This window comes from Gymnodraco acuticeps, unplaced genomic scaffold (genome assembly GCF_902827175.1).
Source record: "Gymnodraco acuticeps unplaced genomic scaffold, fGymAcu1.1, whole genome shotgun sequence".
NCBI lineage: Eukaryota > Metazoa > Chordata > Actinopteri > Perciformes > Bathydraconidae > Gymnodraco > Gymnodraco acuticeps.
The window spans coordinates 243,125-258,352 of NW_022990701.1; the positions used below are offsets into that span (position 1 = coordinate 243,125).

At 39.3% G+C, this 15,228-nt stretch overlaps 1 protein-coding gene across 6 annotated transcripts in view; it reads right to left on the reverse strand.

The window, feature by feature from the left end:
- The window catches only part of fam13a (family with sequence similarity 13 member A), a 78,077-nt gene extending 62,920 nt beyond the window's left edge, over positions 1-15,157 (reverse strand). For 4 of the 6 annotated variants that reach the window (XM_034231385.1, XM_034231388.1, XM_034231386.1 and 1 more), the window contains exons 1-4: positions 14,860-15,157; positions 10,349-10,544; positions 6,729-6,938; positions 2,125-2,302 (exon numbers count right to left, since the gene is read on the reverse strand). In XM_034231385.1, the coding sequence (XP_034087276.1) occupies positions 2,125-2,302; positions 6,729-6,938; positions 10,349-10,544; positions 14,860-14,886 (611 nt within the window). In that variant the 5' untranslated portion in view covers positions 14,887-15,157. Of the gene's footprint in view, positions 1-2,124; positions 2,303-4,456; positions 4,475-6,728; positions 6,939-8,083; positions 8,133-10,348; positions 10,545-14,859 lie in introns of those variants that run through there. The other 2 variants (XM_034231389.1, XM_034231390.1) reach the window with 2 other exon arrangements.
- Between the last annotated feature and the right edge of the window lie 71 nt (positions 15,158-15,228).

Below are 15,228 nucleotides of genomic sequence, written 5' to 3' on the forward strand. Positions count from 1 at the left end.
GAGTTGTGCAGCCCTATTTATTGACCTTTCCAAAGCGTTTGATACCGTCGATCATCGCATCTTAAAGCAGAGGCTACTCAGTATCGGCATATCCAGCCATGCAGTGGGGTGGTTTATGAACTACCTCTCTGAAAGGTCCCAATGTGTTCACTTTGATGGGCTGTCTTCTGAGTGGTTAAACATTGCTAATGGTGTTCCTCAAGGTTCTGTTTTAGGACCACTTTTATTCTCCATATATATCAACAGTTTAGGTGAAAATGTGGATGAAGCTACTTTACATTTTTATGCGGATGATACCGTGATGTATTGTGCAGGTCCCTCCATTAAGGAGGCTGGTGTTAAATTACAGGCTGTTTTTAACATTATTACTCAGCTTGCTGAACTTAAGCTTATTTTAAATGTTGATAAAACCAAGGTAATGCTATTTTCAAAAGCTAAAAAGACACCAGAGCCTGTTTTGGATATTGTTACTATGCAAGGACAAGTACTTGAAGTGGTTACCAGTTATAAATACCTAGGTATCTGGCTTGATGATTGTCTTACTTTTAAACTCCATGTCAATAACCTGCTTAAAAAGCTGAGAGTTAGACTAGGTTTCTTTTTCAGAAACAAGTCCTGTTTCTCTTTTGAAACCAGGAAAAGGCTAGTCACTGTGACCTTTTTACCTGTGCTGGACTATGGTGATCTGATCTATATGAATGCACCTGCCTATTGCCTGGAAAAGTTAGATGCCGCCTATCACAGTGCCCTGAGATTTGTTACTAACTGTAAAGCACTTACTCATCACTGTACCCTGTATGCCAAGGCAGGTCTGCCTTCACTAACTGTACGGAGGCTCAGTCACTGGTACATGTTCATTTACAAAGCCATGTTGGGTAAACTACCTTTTTATATCTGCTCTCTGATCTCTCGACGAATTGAAAGTACTTATTGCCTGAGATCTCATGATGTTGTTTTATTAAATGTGCCAAGTGCTAGGACTGTCTTAGGGAAGAAAGCTTTTAGTTGTGCAGCTCCACTAACATGGAACAGTCTGCAAACATGTTTAAAACTGAGCACTTTGGTTCCCCTGCATCATTTTAAAATGAGGGTGACATGCTGTTTGATACTCATGGTACCTGTCTCTGTAAATAGAGTTTGTAAACTGTACCATGTACATTATGTTGTTTGTCATCCTTATTGTTGTTCTGTTGTTTTTATGTTACATGTGTAACTAATGTCCTGCAGGTCACCCTTGAAAAAGAGATCTTTTGATCTCAAGGGGCTTTCACCTGGTTAAATAAAGGCTACAACAACTTGTAGATGTTCCCCAAATATTGCTGGGCATTTCTTTGAATGTAAATTCGGCCAACACTTCAATTTTCAAAGAAATAACAGAAAAAGCTGAAATGTATGTGATTTGGACATGACTTGAAATTCATAAATTAACTCCTCATGTACTGCATGTTATAAGAGTGAAATCATTCCACCGATGCTACTGCTCTGACATATACAACCAATGTTTAATATCTGACTCACTCAACAGAAAAAGGGAGAGATGATTGGATATCAGCCTGCCTGTTCTTTTCCAGACTTACTCCCTTACTAATAACTCTGTTATTTAAAGATTGCAACAAACATGTATTGCAAAGGTCACAGTTCTCGCTATGTCAAACTGACCACCCTGCCCAGCAGCAACTAAAGACACAGTTAGCAACGAGATAATGAACATTAAGGGAGTAATGACTCAGGAACTTCGATCAGGAGTTTGAAGGGACCAAAACAGAGCTAAAAATAAGAGCGAATATTGGACTTAAGTTCATCAGGTCAGCAGAAATACGACTCTGAATGAGCGCTAATGTTGCCCGTATTGGCTGGATGTGTATCTGGCAACCATTTGCTCACATGCTCACCATATAATTATTATATCATTGAATATATGTCAATGTTGTGTTAAAGCCCTAGGATTTCAAATCAATCAATCAACCAATCAATCAATCAATCAATCAATCAGTGTAGGTAAAAAGCCATTGATTAAAATGAAAGAAATGTGGGATAAAATTAAATAGTGAATGATGGTGATATTTGTCCATGTGTGTTTATTAGCTTGATGACGTCTAACAAAAAAAAAAAGGTACAACTCACTGGAAGACACTGGGTCCAAACACAGTAGCGAGGTTGTGGGCGGTCATGCGGTTTTCTTCGTGCTTGGACTCCACAATGGTGAGGAAGTGGCAGAGGTATCGGAGGAGGCTGTAGTGAACGTCTGGAAGCTGGTGGAGCAGACCTCTCATATCTGACCAAGAGACATCATCACCGCTCTCTACACACAAGCAATTACAACAACAAAACGGGTCAAAGGTCAGGAGAATCATACTGAAAAGTCATTACTCATTACTTATACCTCATTCACACCAACGCAACTCCGGTTCAAGCTCCGTGCTAGAGCTTTTCAGGTTCAGAACCAGTTCTTCGGTTTAGCTCTGGCTCTTTTCACACCGCCCAGAGTCCGACTGGTAATGAGTCGTTGTGTCATCGTTTGCGTCATGACGTAACCGTTTGCGTGCCTGCTTCATAAAGCCAAACCGCACGGATGAAATCAGTTGCATTCATTTCTTATGGCTCTATTTGCAGCTTTTCCGGAGTCATTTCTGTGGTTTAGTTATATTCTTATAAAAAAGTGTACTCATGTCAATAAAGGGTTTTTTAAAACACAACTGCTTCTGAGGTCGGTCTTATTTCTTAAGGTGGACTGAACCATGAGTGTGGAGTAACGTTGTATCTTTCATTTAAATGAACTGTAACCTTCACCCAGGTATGTAACAGCTGTTCTCAAATGAACACATGAAGTAAAGTTTAATATTTATAGTTTTATAGATTTATAATAAGTTATAATGAGAGGTGATCAACGTGAATGCTCAGGTTCCACCTTAACACGCAGACACGTTGCTTCACCATGAGCAGAAACCTTTATACAGTCTATGGCAGAAACACTGAAACTCTTGTTAAGTTTCTCCATCGTTGTACAAACTGGATAAAACACGGGCTTTTTGTTGTTGTTCAGGAGTTGATCTGTCTCTGCCCCCGCCTCGACGTAAGCGTGACGTATGCGGTGCTTTTGCTCTGGCCGGACAATTTTTTGGTGCTTGAAACGAACCGGATTCCGGAGCTAAGAGGCTGCTCCGCTGCGGTGTGAAGAGGAAAACCCGGTGCTTTTCAAGCTCCAGCTCCGAACCGGCCCTGAAACACCGTTGGTGTGAATGAGGTATTAAAGTAGTCATTTTAACGTTGTTATTTTCAATCAAATTACCCAGATTTGAATGATGACACGACCAACTGGATTTATTTTAGCACAATAATAACAACTATTTTAATGGATATTACATACTGTATTCTCGAGTTTTGATAACAATGTGAGCATTAGCGCAAATAGCCTAAAAGTATGTTGATGCTATTACACCGGACACATAATTGGGTCAGAGTTGGATAAACGGATATGGCTTCTGATCCTGAATGAATGAGTGACGCAAACGAGCGTTCGCCTACGTGAGTGTGTGCATGTGGGAATGTGTGTAAGTCTGTCTGAGTAAAGTAAAGCAGGATGGTGAGGGGAGGGCAATGGCTTAAAGCGATCACAACTGCTCTTGTTGCTGTTGACTGTGTGTGTATACGTGTGCACAAAGTACATGGTAGCGTCAGTGTTTTTTAGGGAGGCTTGGAAACTATTTAAACAACCCTTTAACCCTTTAACAAAAATAATGCAAATATGAATGAATACAAAATGGTCTTATTTTAACTGGCCAGAATTTATTTATAAAAATATAAATGAAACATATAAAAAAGTATCACATTCAACACACTGTGACAAGAATATATATTTTCAGATTACACTGGATACATTACTTTTTAAATATTGTTTTTTTTATCAAATTTGAGCGAATGTTGTCGAACTTTTAAATTCTCTCTTGAGTCTCGTTATCCTTATTAAAATGGGCTGCCATTATTAACTTGATTGAGGAGATGTTGCACTATATTGTTACTAGGGCTGCACGGTATTGAAAAAAACTGACATCGCGGTTTTTTCCCCCGCTGCGGTATATATTGCGGTTTTTTTAACCTGTTAAACCCCAAAGTGCCGGCGGGTACTTTACTTTTTTTTTTCACGACAGTGTCTCAGGGGATCGTAATATTTAAGAACCTATTAATGTGTTATACCAGATTAACGGAAATAATCTCAGCTAACTGACGATACAAACCATTTTTACCAAAACAAAACACAAGTCTCATAAGAAGCATCTAAATGACCCCTGAGCGAAAAATGCTAACGCACTTTGGCACAGAACTCAAGATAAAAGTACCCTTATTACTTATCGTAGCTGCACTTACAAGATATCCGATTAAAGCTGAGGTTCCACAGATTATTTAGGTATATAGTATCATCACTGAGTGAAGCAAACACAGACATCACAACACGTACCTTTACGTAGCTTCGAGGGGAGATGTCTCACCGTAGCTGTCAATCTGATCAAAAGACGTGTTCAATGGCATTAAAACGAGAAAGAAAAAACGCGGCTGAATCGGTTAATCCATAGGTTTTTAACGTCTCTGTATAAAAAAATGATTTAATTTATAATCCATAATTCCATTTTTATATAAATATCGCAGAGCAAAAGTTAGCTACTAATGGTACCCACCATAGTGGCTGCTGCTTCCGGTCTTGGCTATGCGGAAGTCTCTCACACACACATTACCAAATAAGGACTGTGTGATTTCCCCTCGATTCCATTGGCTCTGACGGTCAGAAAGAGATGTCACATGTCAAAATCCAGCAAGGTGGGCCAGAGATATGGAAAATCCACCCAAATGGCCCCAAAAGAGGGTTTTGTGCTAAATCTGTCTAAAAAGGTCAAATATCAGGGGAAGTTCTACACACACCAACACATGAACAAATAAGGAGTGAGAGTGACAACGCGTAGCCAAAACCGGAAGCTGCATACCACCAAGGTGGCTACCATTAGCAGCTAACTTTTGTGATCCGATTTTTGTATAAAAATGGAATTATGGATTATAAACAATTGCTTCAAAGCCACAGATACATTATCAACCTATGGATCAACCGATTCAGCCGCGTTTTTTCTTTCTCGTTTTAATGCCATTGAACACGTCTTTTGATCAGATTGACAGCTACGGTGAGACGATCTCCCGTAAAAGCTCCGTAAAAGGTACGTGTTGTGATGTCTGTGTTTGCTTCCCCTGTTGCGAGATCGGATCGCTTAGATACTTAAATAATCTGTGGAGTCTCAGCTTTAATCGGATATATTGTATGTGCAGTTTCGATAAGTAATAAGGGTATCTTTATTTTGAATTCTGTGCTAAAGTGCGTTAGCATTTAAAAAAAAAAAAAAGAATAAAACCGCACGTCCCTGCGGTGTGAATACCGCGCATGCGCATACCGCGGTTATCGCCATGACACGGTATATCGTTCAGCCCTAATTGTTACAAATATATGTGTATGCATTTTTTTATATTGTTAATCAATCTGAAACTTAATATGTATATATCCGGCGCAGACTGAAAACTCATCTCTTTCAACTCCACCTCGAGCGATAGAACTATTAGCAAAGCACTTATATACTAATAAAGGGCTGGCTTATCTATAGCCAGTTGAGTAGCACTTGAAATGTTTGGCTCTATGAAACCTGATGTACTTATATGATTCTGTTTTCTTCAAGGTTGTGTCTTCCTGGTCGAATGCACTTATTGTGAGTCGCTTTGGATAAAAGCGTCAGCTAAATGCAATGTAATGTAATGTATGTCTATCATCATACACTTTTGACATTTTTAATATAGACAAATACTGGCAAGGAGGCCAAATCAATTTGACAAAGTACACCAAAATCCTTTTACTCAGTAGTTTTGGCCAAGTCTAGAACCAAAGAGCTATTATCTAATCCGGCATTTGGTCACAGGCCCTGGAAAATAAATTGATATCTAGGGGCTCTATGAGAGGAAAAGAATACTGCAGCCAAAATGTGCTCTCTCCTGCCATTAAACAGATTAAACACAGTGATGGAGGAGAGCCGAGAGTGAACAGAGACACTTCACATGCCAAATCCCTCCATTTATAACTTTTATAGCCTCCTAGATTATTGCCAGATATATGAGGTCAATCACTGTTCTAGTCACACACACACACACACACACACACACACACACACACACACACACACACACAACACACACACACACACACACACACACCACACACACACACACACACACACACACACACACACACACACACACACACACACACACACACACACAACACACACACACACACACACTTTACTCTGCAGTGCCTTTGTATGCCCTGTCTGGTGCAGATGACTGCAGTGGAAATAGAATATTTCAGCCTCTAAAGATAGCTCTGATTATCATCCCATCAGAGTCATGAACCAGATATAATTCAATACACTTGTGAGGGTGTATTTATCAGATAGTGGATTTGGGAGGTAGAAATGGTATAACAATGTAAAAAGTGATCTACTTGAGGTAGTATGATAATTCTAGCAGACAAAGATAAGATAAGATAAGACTTTATTTATCCTGAAGGAAATTGTTGTGCCAGAGTTACACAAATACAATAAACACAGCAGCAGCATAATAATAAAAACTGTACACTAACAGTGCAGTAAAAAGACGCACATAAGAAATAAATGGGAACCACAGAAACTACTTTCTGTTACCTTGGTGGTGTTGTATCAGCGCCTGTTGGACTGTTGAGTCGACCAGACCCTGAGGCAGGTCCCGGAGGAATCGTTTGAGCAAGCTGGCCACCGTACACGAGTCGGCTTCAGAGAGCAGGTCCACATCCTCTCCACTCTCCAGCCGCTGTTTCAGGGTCTCCACAGCACGCACATTCCCATTCACTCTGAACAGACCCTCTTGATTCAAGGCTGGAGACAAATCAAAGAAAATGAAATAGCAGTTAATTAATATTATGACATTCAAGAACCATCCTATTTATTTACTAAACAGGAGGATTAATTAGGGGCTGAATTAAAGAAGCTTGTCACTTTAAAGATATGACTTGTTTCATGTTTTCCATGGAGAGTTTCAAAATAAATTCCATTTAGGATTTTTTATTATTTTGATATCAGTCATTAAGGGGTTAGTTCTTGTCCTGCTACTGGTTTAAAGACTGTGGTCCTTAGAAATTAGAAATGTTTTGGCCCTCTTGATCTTTTTAAGCAATAATGTGTCCTCTAGCACCATCATCAGGTCAGTTTCTACTTGTACACTATGACTTTTTCAAAGTATAGTCTCAAAATGTTATTATCTTGACATAGCACATTTATCGATATCAGGTCAAGTCAGTGGTGTTAAGTAACTGAGTACATTAACTCAAGTACTATACTTAAGTACAATCTTGAGGGACTTGTACTTTAGTTGAGTATTTGAATTTGTTGTTACTTTATACTTCTACCCCACTACAAATCAGACGCATAGTGCCATTTTAATCCACAACATGTATTTAGTACCTTAAATTACTTTACAGATTTGGAATAATAATGTGAAGCAATTAAATAAGACTTTAGTTACACCTGGAGTACATGTCACAAGCATAGACTGTATATAGCAACCTGCTGTATACAAAGTAATTAAAAGCTTTGATACACATATTAATGCATCAATAATTGTAATTCAAACATATACAATATATATTATACTGAAATGGACCAATTTCCATAATAATACGTACTTTTACTTTTGGTACTTTTAAGTATATTTGATGCTAATACTTTTGTACTTTTACTTTAAATAACCTTTTCATTGCAGGACAACAGAGTATTCCTACACTCTGGTACAAGATCTGAGTACTTCTTCCACCTCTGACGACAGGATGGTTAAAGACTACCTGTAGAATGTAGTGTCGAAATTAGGAGACGTTAGTTGTCAACGCAACAGCACAACAACGGCACATGTTTTTAGCTATCAGTAGCTTAACACAATTAGCAGAAGGCTAACTGACAGAATATGTTAAGATTCTCAAAAATTACGAAATGGCAAGATAATATTAGATATATTTAGGTAGCCTTACCCTTACCTCGAGGATATTGTGATAGTAATGTTGACATTTGTAATACAGACTTCAGTCTGTTGGGTTATTTATCCTTGCTAGTTAGCTAATTACTTCACTGGACACGCGGTTGTCAGTGTTGTTGTAGGACTCCATAACTAACGCTAGATGTTACTAGAACAGTATTTTTCTGAGAGCACTTACCTCTTTTAATTCATTTTTCAGAAAAACTCGCTTTACTCTTGCTTATTACATGATAATATTTGGTTTCATTTGCTCATATTAGAAGATAACACCTTCTCCTGTTCGTTAAAAACAACGTTGTTTAAAAAATAACGGCTAATCAATCCGCATTCGGAACTACTTTCGAGAAAAAGTCTCTAGAAACAAAACTGCTTCATCGATAAACGATTGCATGTTTTATAATTATTTTAGTTATTCACCTTGTAAAGTATCCGTTTTAGTTCATGTTAAGATACAATGTCAATATTGATTTAATTATTTCAAGAAGTGATTTGGAACTACTTTCTACAAAAAATTGTTCCTGTTAAAAAAGCTGACCGTGGATGATGAATGGTTACATGGACACCGTTTATGAAAAGAGATAATTTGAGTTACTTTGAATGTTTTTACATTTTAATTACATTTTGTTTATTACTTTTCCAATGCTCTGAGCAAGACAAACACAATTACATTCACTTCCATGCTATTGTGGCGGATGCAGCAATCTCAGGGATGTACTTCTCACAACACAACCCAAACTCTGATGGACAGGAGATCTTTTCTCATGGTAAGTGCTTCGTTATTATTTTCACGTCATCCAGAAATAACCCTTGTTATAGTTTTTATTCCATGAAAGAAGAGAATAACCTTTATGACCGAATGAGTAATCAGCAGCCATTTAGTGGGAGCATCACTTTCTTATAATGACATCTAGTGGTCACACTGAAGAACTAAGAAATATGATCTAGAACCCACCTCACCTCTGCCCACTTTGACAACCTAGGATGGCTTAGAGTAGACGACAGAGTACAGCTACTGGCCATGGGCCTGGTCTACAAGATCCACTACACCTCTATGGTACCCATGTACATGTCAAAATTCTTCCCAAAGGTCAAGGAATACCATGATCATAACACCAGAGGGAGCTCCACAAATCATGTGAAACCCAGATTTGGCACAAAAAAGGGGGAATACACGTTTCGCAATTATGCCACATCAAGGTGGAACGCTCTTCCCACAACTGTAAAGGAAAGTAAAACTATACTTACCTTCAAAACCTCTCTTAAAGAGCACCTTCGGGGGAGAGCATTGCAAAACTGGCCCCGGTAATGGTACAAATCTCAACCTGTCGTTCAATGGACAGCTTCCCCCCCCCCCATCTATGTATATACTCTCATTTTAGACTCTGTTACTAACTGTATATCTGTAGACCTGGTATGTCTTAAATGTCCGGTTAGGATGTATTAGAACGAAATCTAAAATGAAAATTGTAAATAAGCAATCTGTATGTAAAAAACCACCTGTATGTAAATTGTAAATAAGCCATCTGTATGTCAAATATGTCAAATATGTCTTAAATGACATGATGAATTGGAAATGGGGGACCCTGATGTAAACAAGACGAAAGTCTTTCTCTGGTCTGCATCCCCTTAACAATTGTATGTTTTGAGCTGTACTGTACTGTACCCAATATACAAGCTGTTAATACACTTTTCAATCAATCAAGCAATGATCAAGTAGATCAAAATAAAGTTATTTTTAAAGTAAAAATGATGTATACTTTGTATTTTTCGATATTTATTCTATTGCGTTGGGTCTTTTTTGTAGTAGGCTATTGCATTTTTTCTTTAGTGTGGATTTTAAAATATTGTGTTTTTTTTCTTATTATAATATGTTTTACTTTTCGTGCCCTTTACTATGTCTTTTTCTTATATTGCATTGTTCTTTGTGTGTGTATCTTTGGTTATTGCTTAACTGCATTTACTACAAGATCACACATAATACAAAAAGCCAAATGCTAATATTCCGCCTGTATTCTTATCATACTTGTTTGATCTGATCAAGGTTTTAAAATCCTAGTTTAACAATATATTGCCTTGTTTGGAGGAACACATGATGTCCCAACTTCCCAAACTTATATGATTTATTTATTTATACTATTTATATCTGTACAATTCTGTATGTGAAACTAAATGTTAGAATAAGAATGATTCGTTTTTAAAGAGGGTCATCAAACATTACAATTATCTTTTCGCTTTTTTCTATTTTGCAATTTTTCCTCACCATGTGTGCTGAGATGCTTCACCATCCTTCGCATCACCAAAGGCACACCGTCCTCCACCAGGCCCTTCTCCTGCAGCTCCAGCAGGGACACTCCAAACAGCCTGGTGTGCATGGCTGTCACTGTCCTGGGTCTCAGGATGGGTATGTTGACCATCTTCTTCATGTCTTCTTTAACCAGCGCTGCTGTCTTGTTGTGCTGCAGGGAAAAGAGCAGCAGTCAGCCACCGACACCACTGCCTTGAGCATAGAGCTGCAGCCGGCATCAGGTTAGAGACATCCGTCCTGCAGGGGGAGGCTCAGACTAAAAGATGTGTCATGATGCTGCCGGTGTCTCTGTGGAGTCCATACATGCAGTGTCATGCTGTCCTCCACTTAGAGGACAGAGTGTGCTGAGCGCTGGGAGGAGAGGGGAGGGCTGGCCGTGGATGTGTTGCTACGACAAATATCAGGTTACTACGCAACACCTTGGGTGAAAGGCATTGTCAGAGTGACACACGCATGAATAGACATATGTACGCAAATGTAGACGTATATGTTCAGCTGAGGTAGACACATTAATTTGAATGGATTATATAGTGTGCTGGGTGAGAGCTGGGAGAGTTGTTCGTCCAAATTCCTACATTTTGACCATAAATATTTTCAGAAAAAGGGATGTAATGGATCGTTTTCTGAGAAAAACAGAGTGTTTCTTTCAGGAATTGTAGTTGTATATACATCATTCAACACATTTTATAAACTCTTCATATATTTCCACTTAAAGTAAAAATATAATTCAAGTCATTTAGGCTGTCATGTTAAAGGTGGGGTAGGTAAGTTTGAGAAACCGGCTCGAGATACACTTTTTGTTATATTCCATGGAATGCTCTTAACATCCAGATAGCAATGAATATCTTAAGTGCTTTGACAACAAATACATAAAAAAATGTCATCCGTGGAAGCTGTAGTACGGCCCGGCTAAAGTAACTGGATGGCCTACCTGCCTGTCAGCATTCCATCTGTGCACAAACTCATCTCGTGCCCTCATTGCTCATGTGCGCGTTCGTGTGTGTTGGAGGAGGGGCTCTGTAACGAAGGGGCAGATTTTGTTCCGGCTGTGTATTTTCTAATTCTAGCGCACTCGAGCCGGTTTCTCCAAAATGACCTACCCCACCTTTAAATGAAGTGGAGTAAAAAAAAAAAAAATGTACCTCTAGAAATTAGTGAAGAAGTTAAAATGTACTGTAAGTAAAGTAACGGTATATACAAATTGTACATGGTACAGTGGTTGAGTAAATGTACTTGCCCCACGGCTTTTCTATAATTGCCAATACAAGCCCATTTTTCTGGTGTAGAAACCAGTTTGTATTTATTTAGTGTGTTAATGCACCAGCTGTTAAATATGTCTTATCAATCAAGCCAAACAGTGCCACATGCTATCTCTTTCTCTAATGCACATCCTGTACAACACACACACACACACTTGATTTTTTTTTTGTGTGTAAACACCGAGTGCTCAAACAATCTCCACTAAACGAGCCAACATTAAAAAGAGCAGGTTACTTATTTGTTTTGCTCATTTAACTCCACTATGATGCATCTCTGTCTTTGTTTAATTATTGCTAGGGAAAAATAGTTGGGACACACAGACCACACGCAGGTTACGGGCACTGTGCGAGCAGGAAAAGACTTCCTGCACTTCCGAGCAACAGAGTTTTACTGTTGTATCCATAGCTACGACTACATCATGTGACATTGTTCCAGAGTTCACTGCTTCAAACGTGTGAAGTGACCCGCAGTGAGATGAGAGGCCCGGGCTATGATTTTGTCACAATGAGGTTGACTGTGTTGGGCGATGAAAAAGAAGAAGCACTGAGTTTATTTCCCATGAGGCCGATTGTTTAGACAGAAGGGGTCCGAGCATGAGCCAAACTCCAATCAGCTGATTAAACCCCACCTCACAGATGGTGCAGAGATGGCTGCGGAGAAGATCTTTACCATGACAGATGCTCGGGCATCGTTAATACATCTGACAAGCTGCTACAGACAATGTGTTAATGGAGCTCAGTCATCCACTTTATTCTATCATTATGTCATTTGCACCTTCCTGATGAATGTGAATGGGTGATTAAGTACACTTGGATGTTATCTCTTACTGCTTCAATGACTGCCTGACATATAGCACTTATGTATGCTAAGCTGCACTGACATTTTCATAAACTAGCTTTTTAGATGTGAGAAGATTTTAGCAGGATGTATATATAAGAGGTTCGGATAGGTATAAATAAGAAAGCCATGATTGTATTTATACACAACACATCTATAACTATTGGAATCTTTTTTAACTGTATGGTACAAGAAAGATTTATATAACATTTTAAGATTTCATGCGGGTTTGTTTGCCTTCTTTTGATAGAACAGCTGAAGTAAGGACAGAGAGAGAGGGGATGAAATGCATCAAAGGAAGCAGACCCGGGTTGCAGCAGAAAGGACTACTTGGGCTGCCTGTGTATCCACTTTTTAAACACGATAACAGCTCAAATGACTTTGAAGTCTTTGTTAAAGGTAAGTGCATTTCAAAAAATCAATACACAACTATAGAATAAAAGTGAATGGTTGTCTAGTATACTGTATGTGTTTCCATTGTAGGTAATGAAGTCCTTAGGACACAGCAGTGTATAAAGAGTAACGGGTGAACATTTCAGGGCTGACAAATTGCTCTTAAAGTTCTACTACTCACACAGAGTTAAGCCGGTCTGAGCTAGGTCTAACTGTGATAGACCTCACTGAACATATGTCCCCTAAATCTGTCTACTCTCAGGCCTACACACACACACACACACACACACACACACACACACACACACACACACACACACACACACACACACACACACACACACACACACACACACACACACACACACACACACACACACACACACACACACACACACACACACACACACACACACACACACACACACACACACACACACACACAGCAATGTGTTTACAGTGCACCTGATGATAACTTTTCAAAATAAATTCAGGTAAATCTCCAATATCATATCAATGGTTATATGATTAAGTTATCAACAGCCCTGACGATATCCAAGAACTTCTAAAGGAAGAGAAGATAATTCACACAAAATAAATATGAAACAGCTTATACATAAATGAGAATAACATAAAACTAAAAAATATCTAAATATATTGAGATATGACTTATATGCAAACAGTATCTGTGTTTCCTCCTCTACACAAAAGCTGAGCTGAAGTGTTTGACCACATTTAAAACCTTAGTTGTTAACAGGGTCCTTTACAAACACATACTTGTGCTTTTGTCCCCATACTTGAGTGGGAAGGTAAATATAAACTGAGCGTATAAAAGCATCATGATCCTCATTCTGAGCTATCACTCCCCCTCCTTTTAGCACTTTAGTTAATATCAATGATTAAACATGTTTACAGTCAATTTCAAGGTTTTTGAAGCTGTCTCTTAGCATACAAACAGCTGTAGAGACTGTGAACAGAAGCAGTAAACATCACTTCCTGTCTGTACCCCGTTTGCCCCTTTTGTTTACCAGGACACTATGTTGTAATTAGCCTAATAATCCTCATCCTCTTCCCCCCTCCCCCACCCTTCAAATATTTTCACTCTTCACCTTCCGACAGAAAGAAAGAGACCTATTGTTAAGGGACTATAAAGAGACTCTGGAAGCTATTGACTCTTAAGTCTGCTTTCTCCTGTTGAGAAGTGTCAGAGTGAGTAACAGTTTAAGTGAGTAAACAAATCATTTTGAAGAGGTTTAACACAAACAAACTTCTGACAGGCAAGGCTTCTTCCTGCGTCTTTAACTCGCTCATGAAGAGGTTAGCAAGCCCAAGCATGTGCCCTCCTTCCCGGACCCTCTCCCTCCCCCTTGTCTCTGACTCTCTTTCCCTGTGTGGGTGGCCATGGGAGCAACTGGTGGCAAAAGCAGCATAGGCACCAGAGGCAACAGCTGCTTAACTCAGAGAAACTATTGCCAGACATGTCGTTTAAAAAGTGTAGAGTAGTGTTTTGAAAGTTAAGTTCCAAAAAATAAAACGTTTTCCATTAAGAAACGTTGTGAAAAATGACCTAACTGAGGCACTGGAAAAAACGTGTACATGTATTTATCCCTATGTTTTATGCACTGCTATAGTGTTGTACAAGTATGTCAGATATAAACAGTGCTGTCTGGCAAGGACACTGCATTCTCTGTTAAGACTGAAGGTGAAGGTATTCCTCTTGATCACAGTAGTCACTTATTAAGTGAATAAAGTTTAATTTAGGGAGGGAACACCTTTGTTTTGGTTTAAGGAGAAGAGCCCTGCATGTCCTTTTTATAAAAAAAGCCCCTTGTGTCTAACAGAACATTAACCACCATCACAGAAGAAAGTGCAGACTGAAACTGAACCACACCGTCCCGTTATGCATTCTCTAGCCCTTAATCACAGGTCGAAAGGGAAGTCTTTGAGCCCACTCAGGCTCTGTAGTTTTTACTCACACAGATGGTCAGAGCTCCTGCCCCCATTCTTCCACAGAAGAAATGCCTGCGGAGGCAAAGATGAGGGGAGAAACTGCTGCTTTCTTCCCTCCTCCTCCTCCTCCTCCTCCTCCCTTCACTCTGTTCCAGGACACACTCTTAGACTTTTCCCAGTGGTGGGAATCCCTTTAACCGTAAAACATGCCATCTGAATACTCCAAAAACACAACACAGATAATCCGCAGCAGGAAAGAGAGTAGAAAAGTGCTGTCAAAACCGGCAGGCTGTATTCTGTCCAGCCCATGAGCACAGATTAGTCTCGTTCTCTTCCTCTCTCTCTCTCCCTCTCTCCTCCTAGACTGAAATCTGAGCCGAGCTCTCCTATTGGCC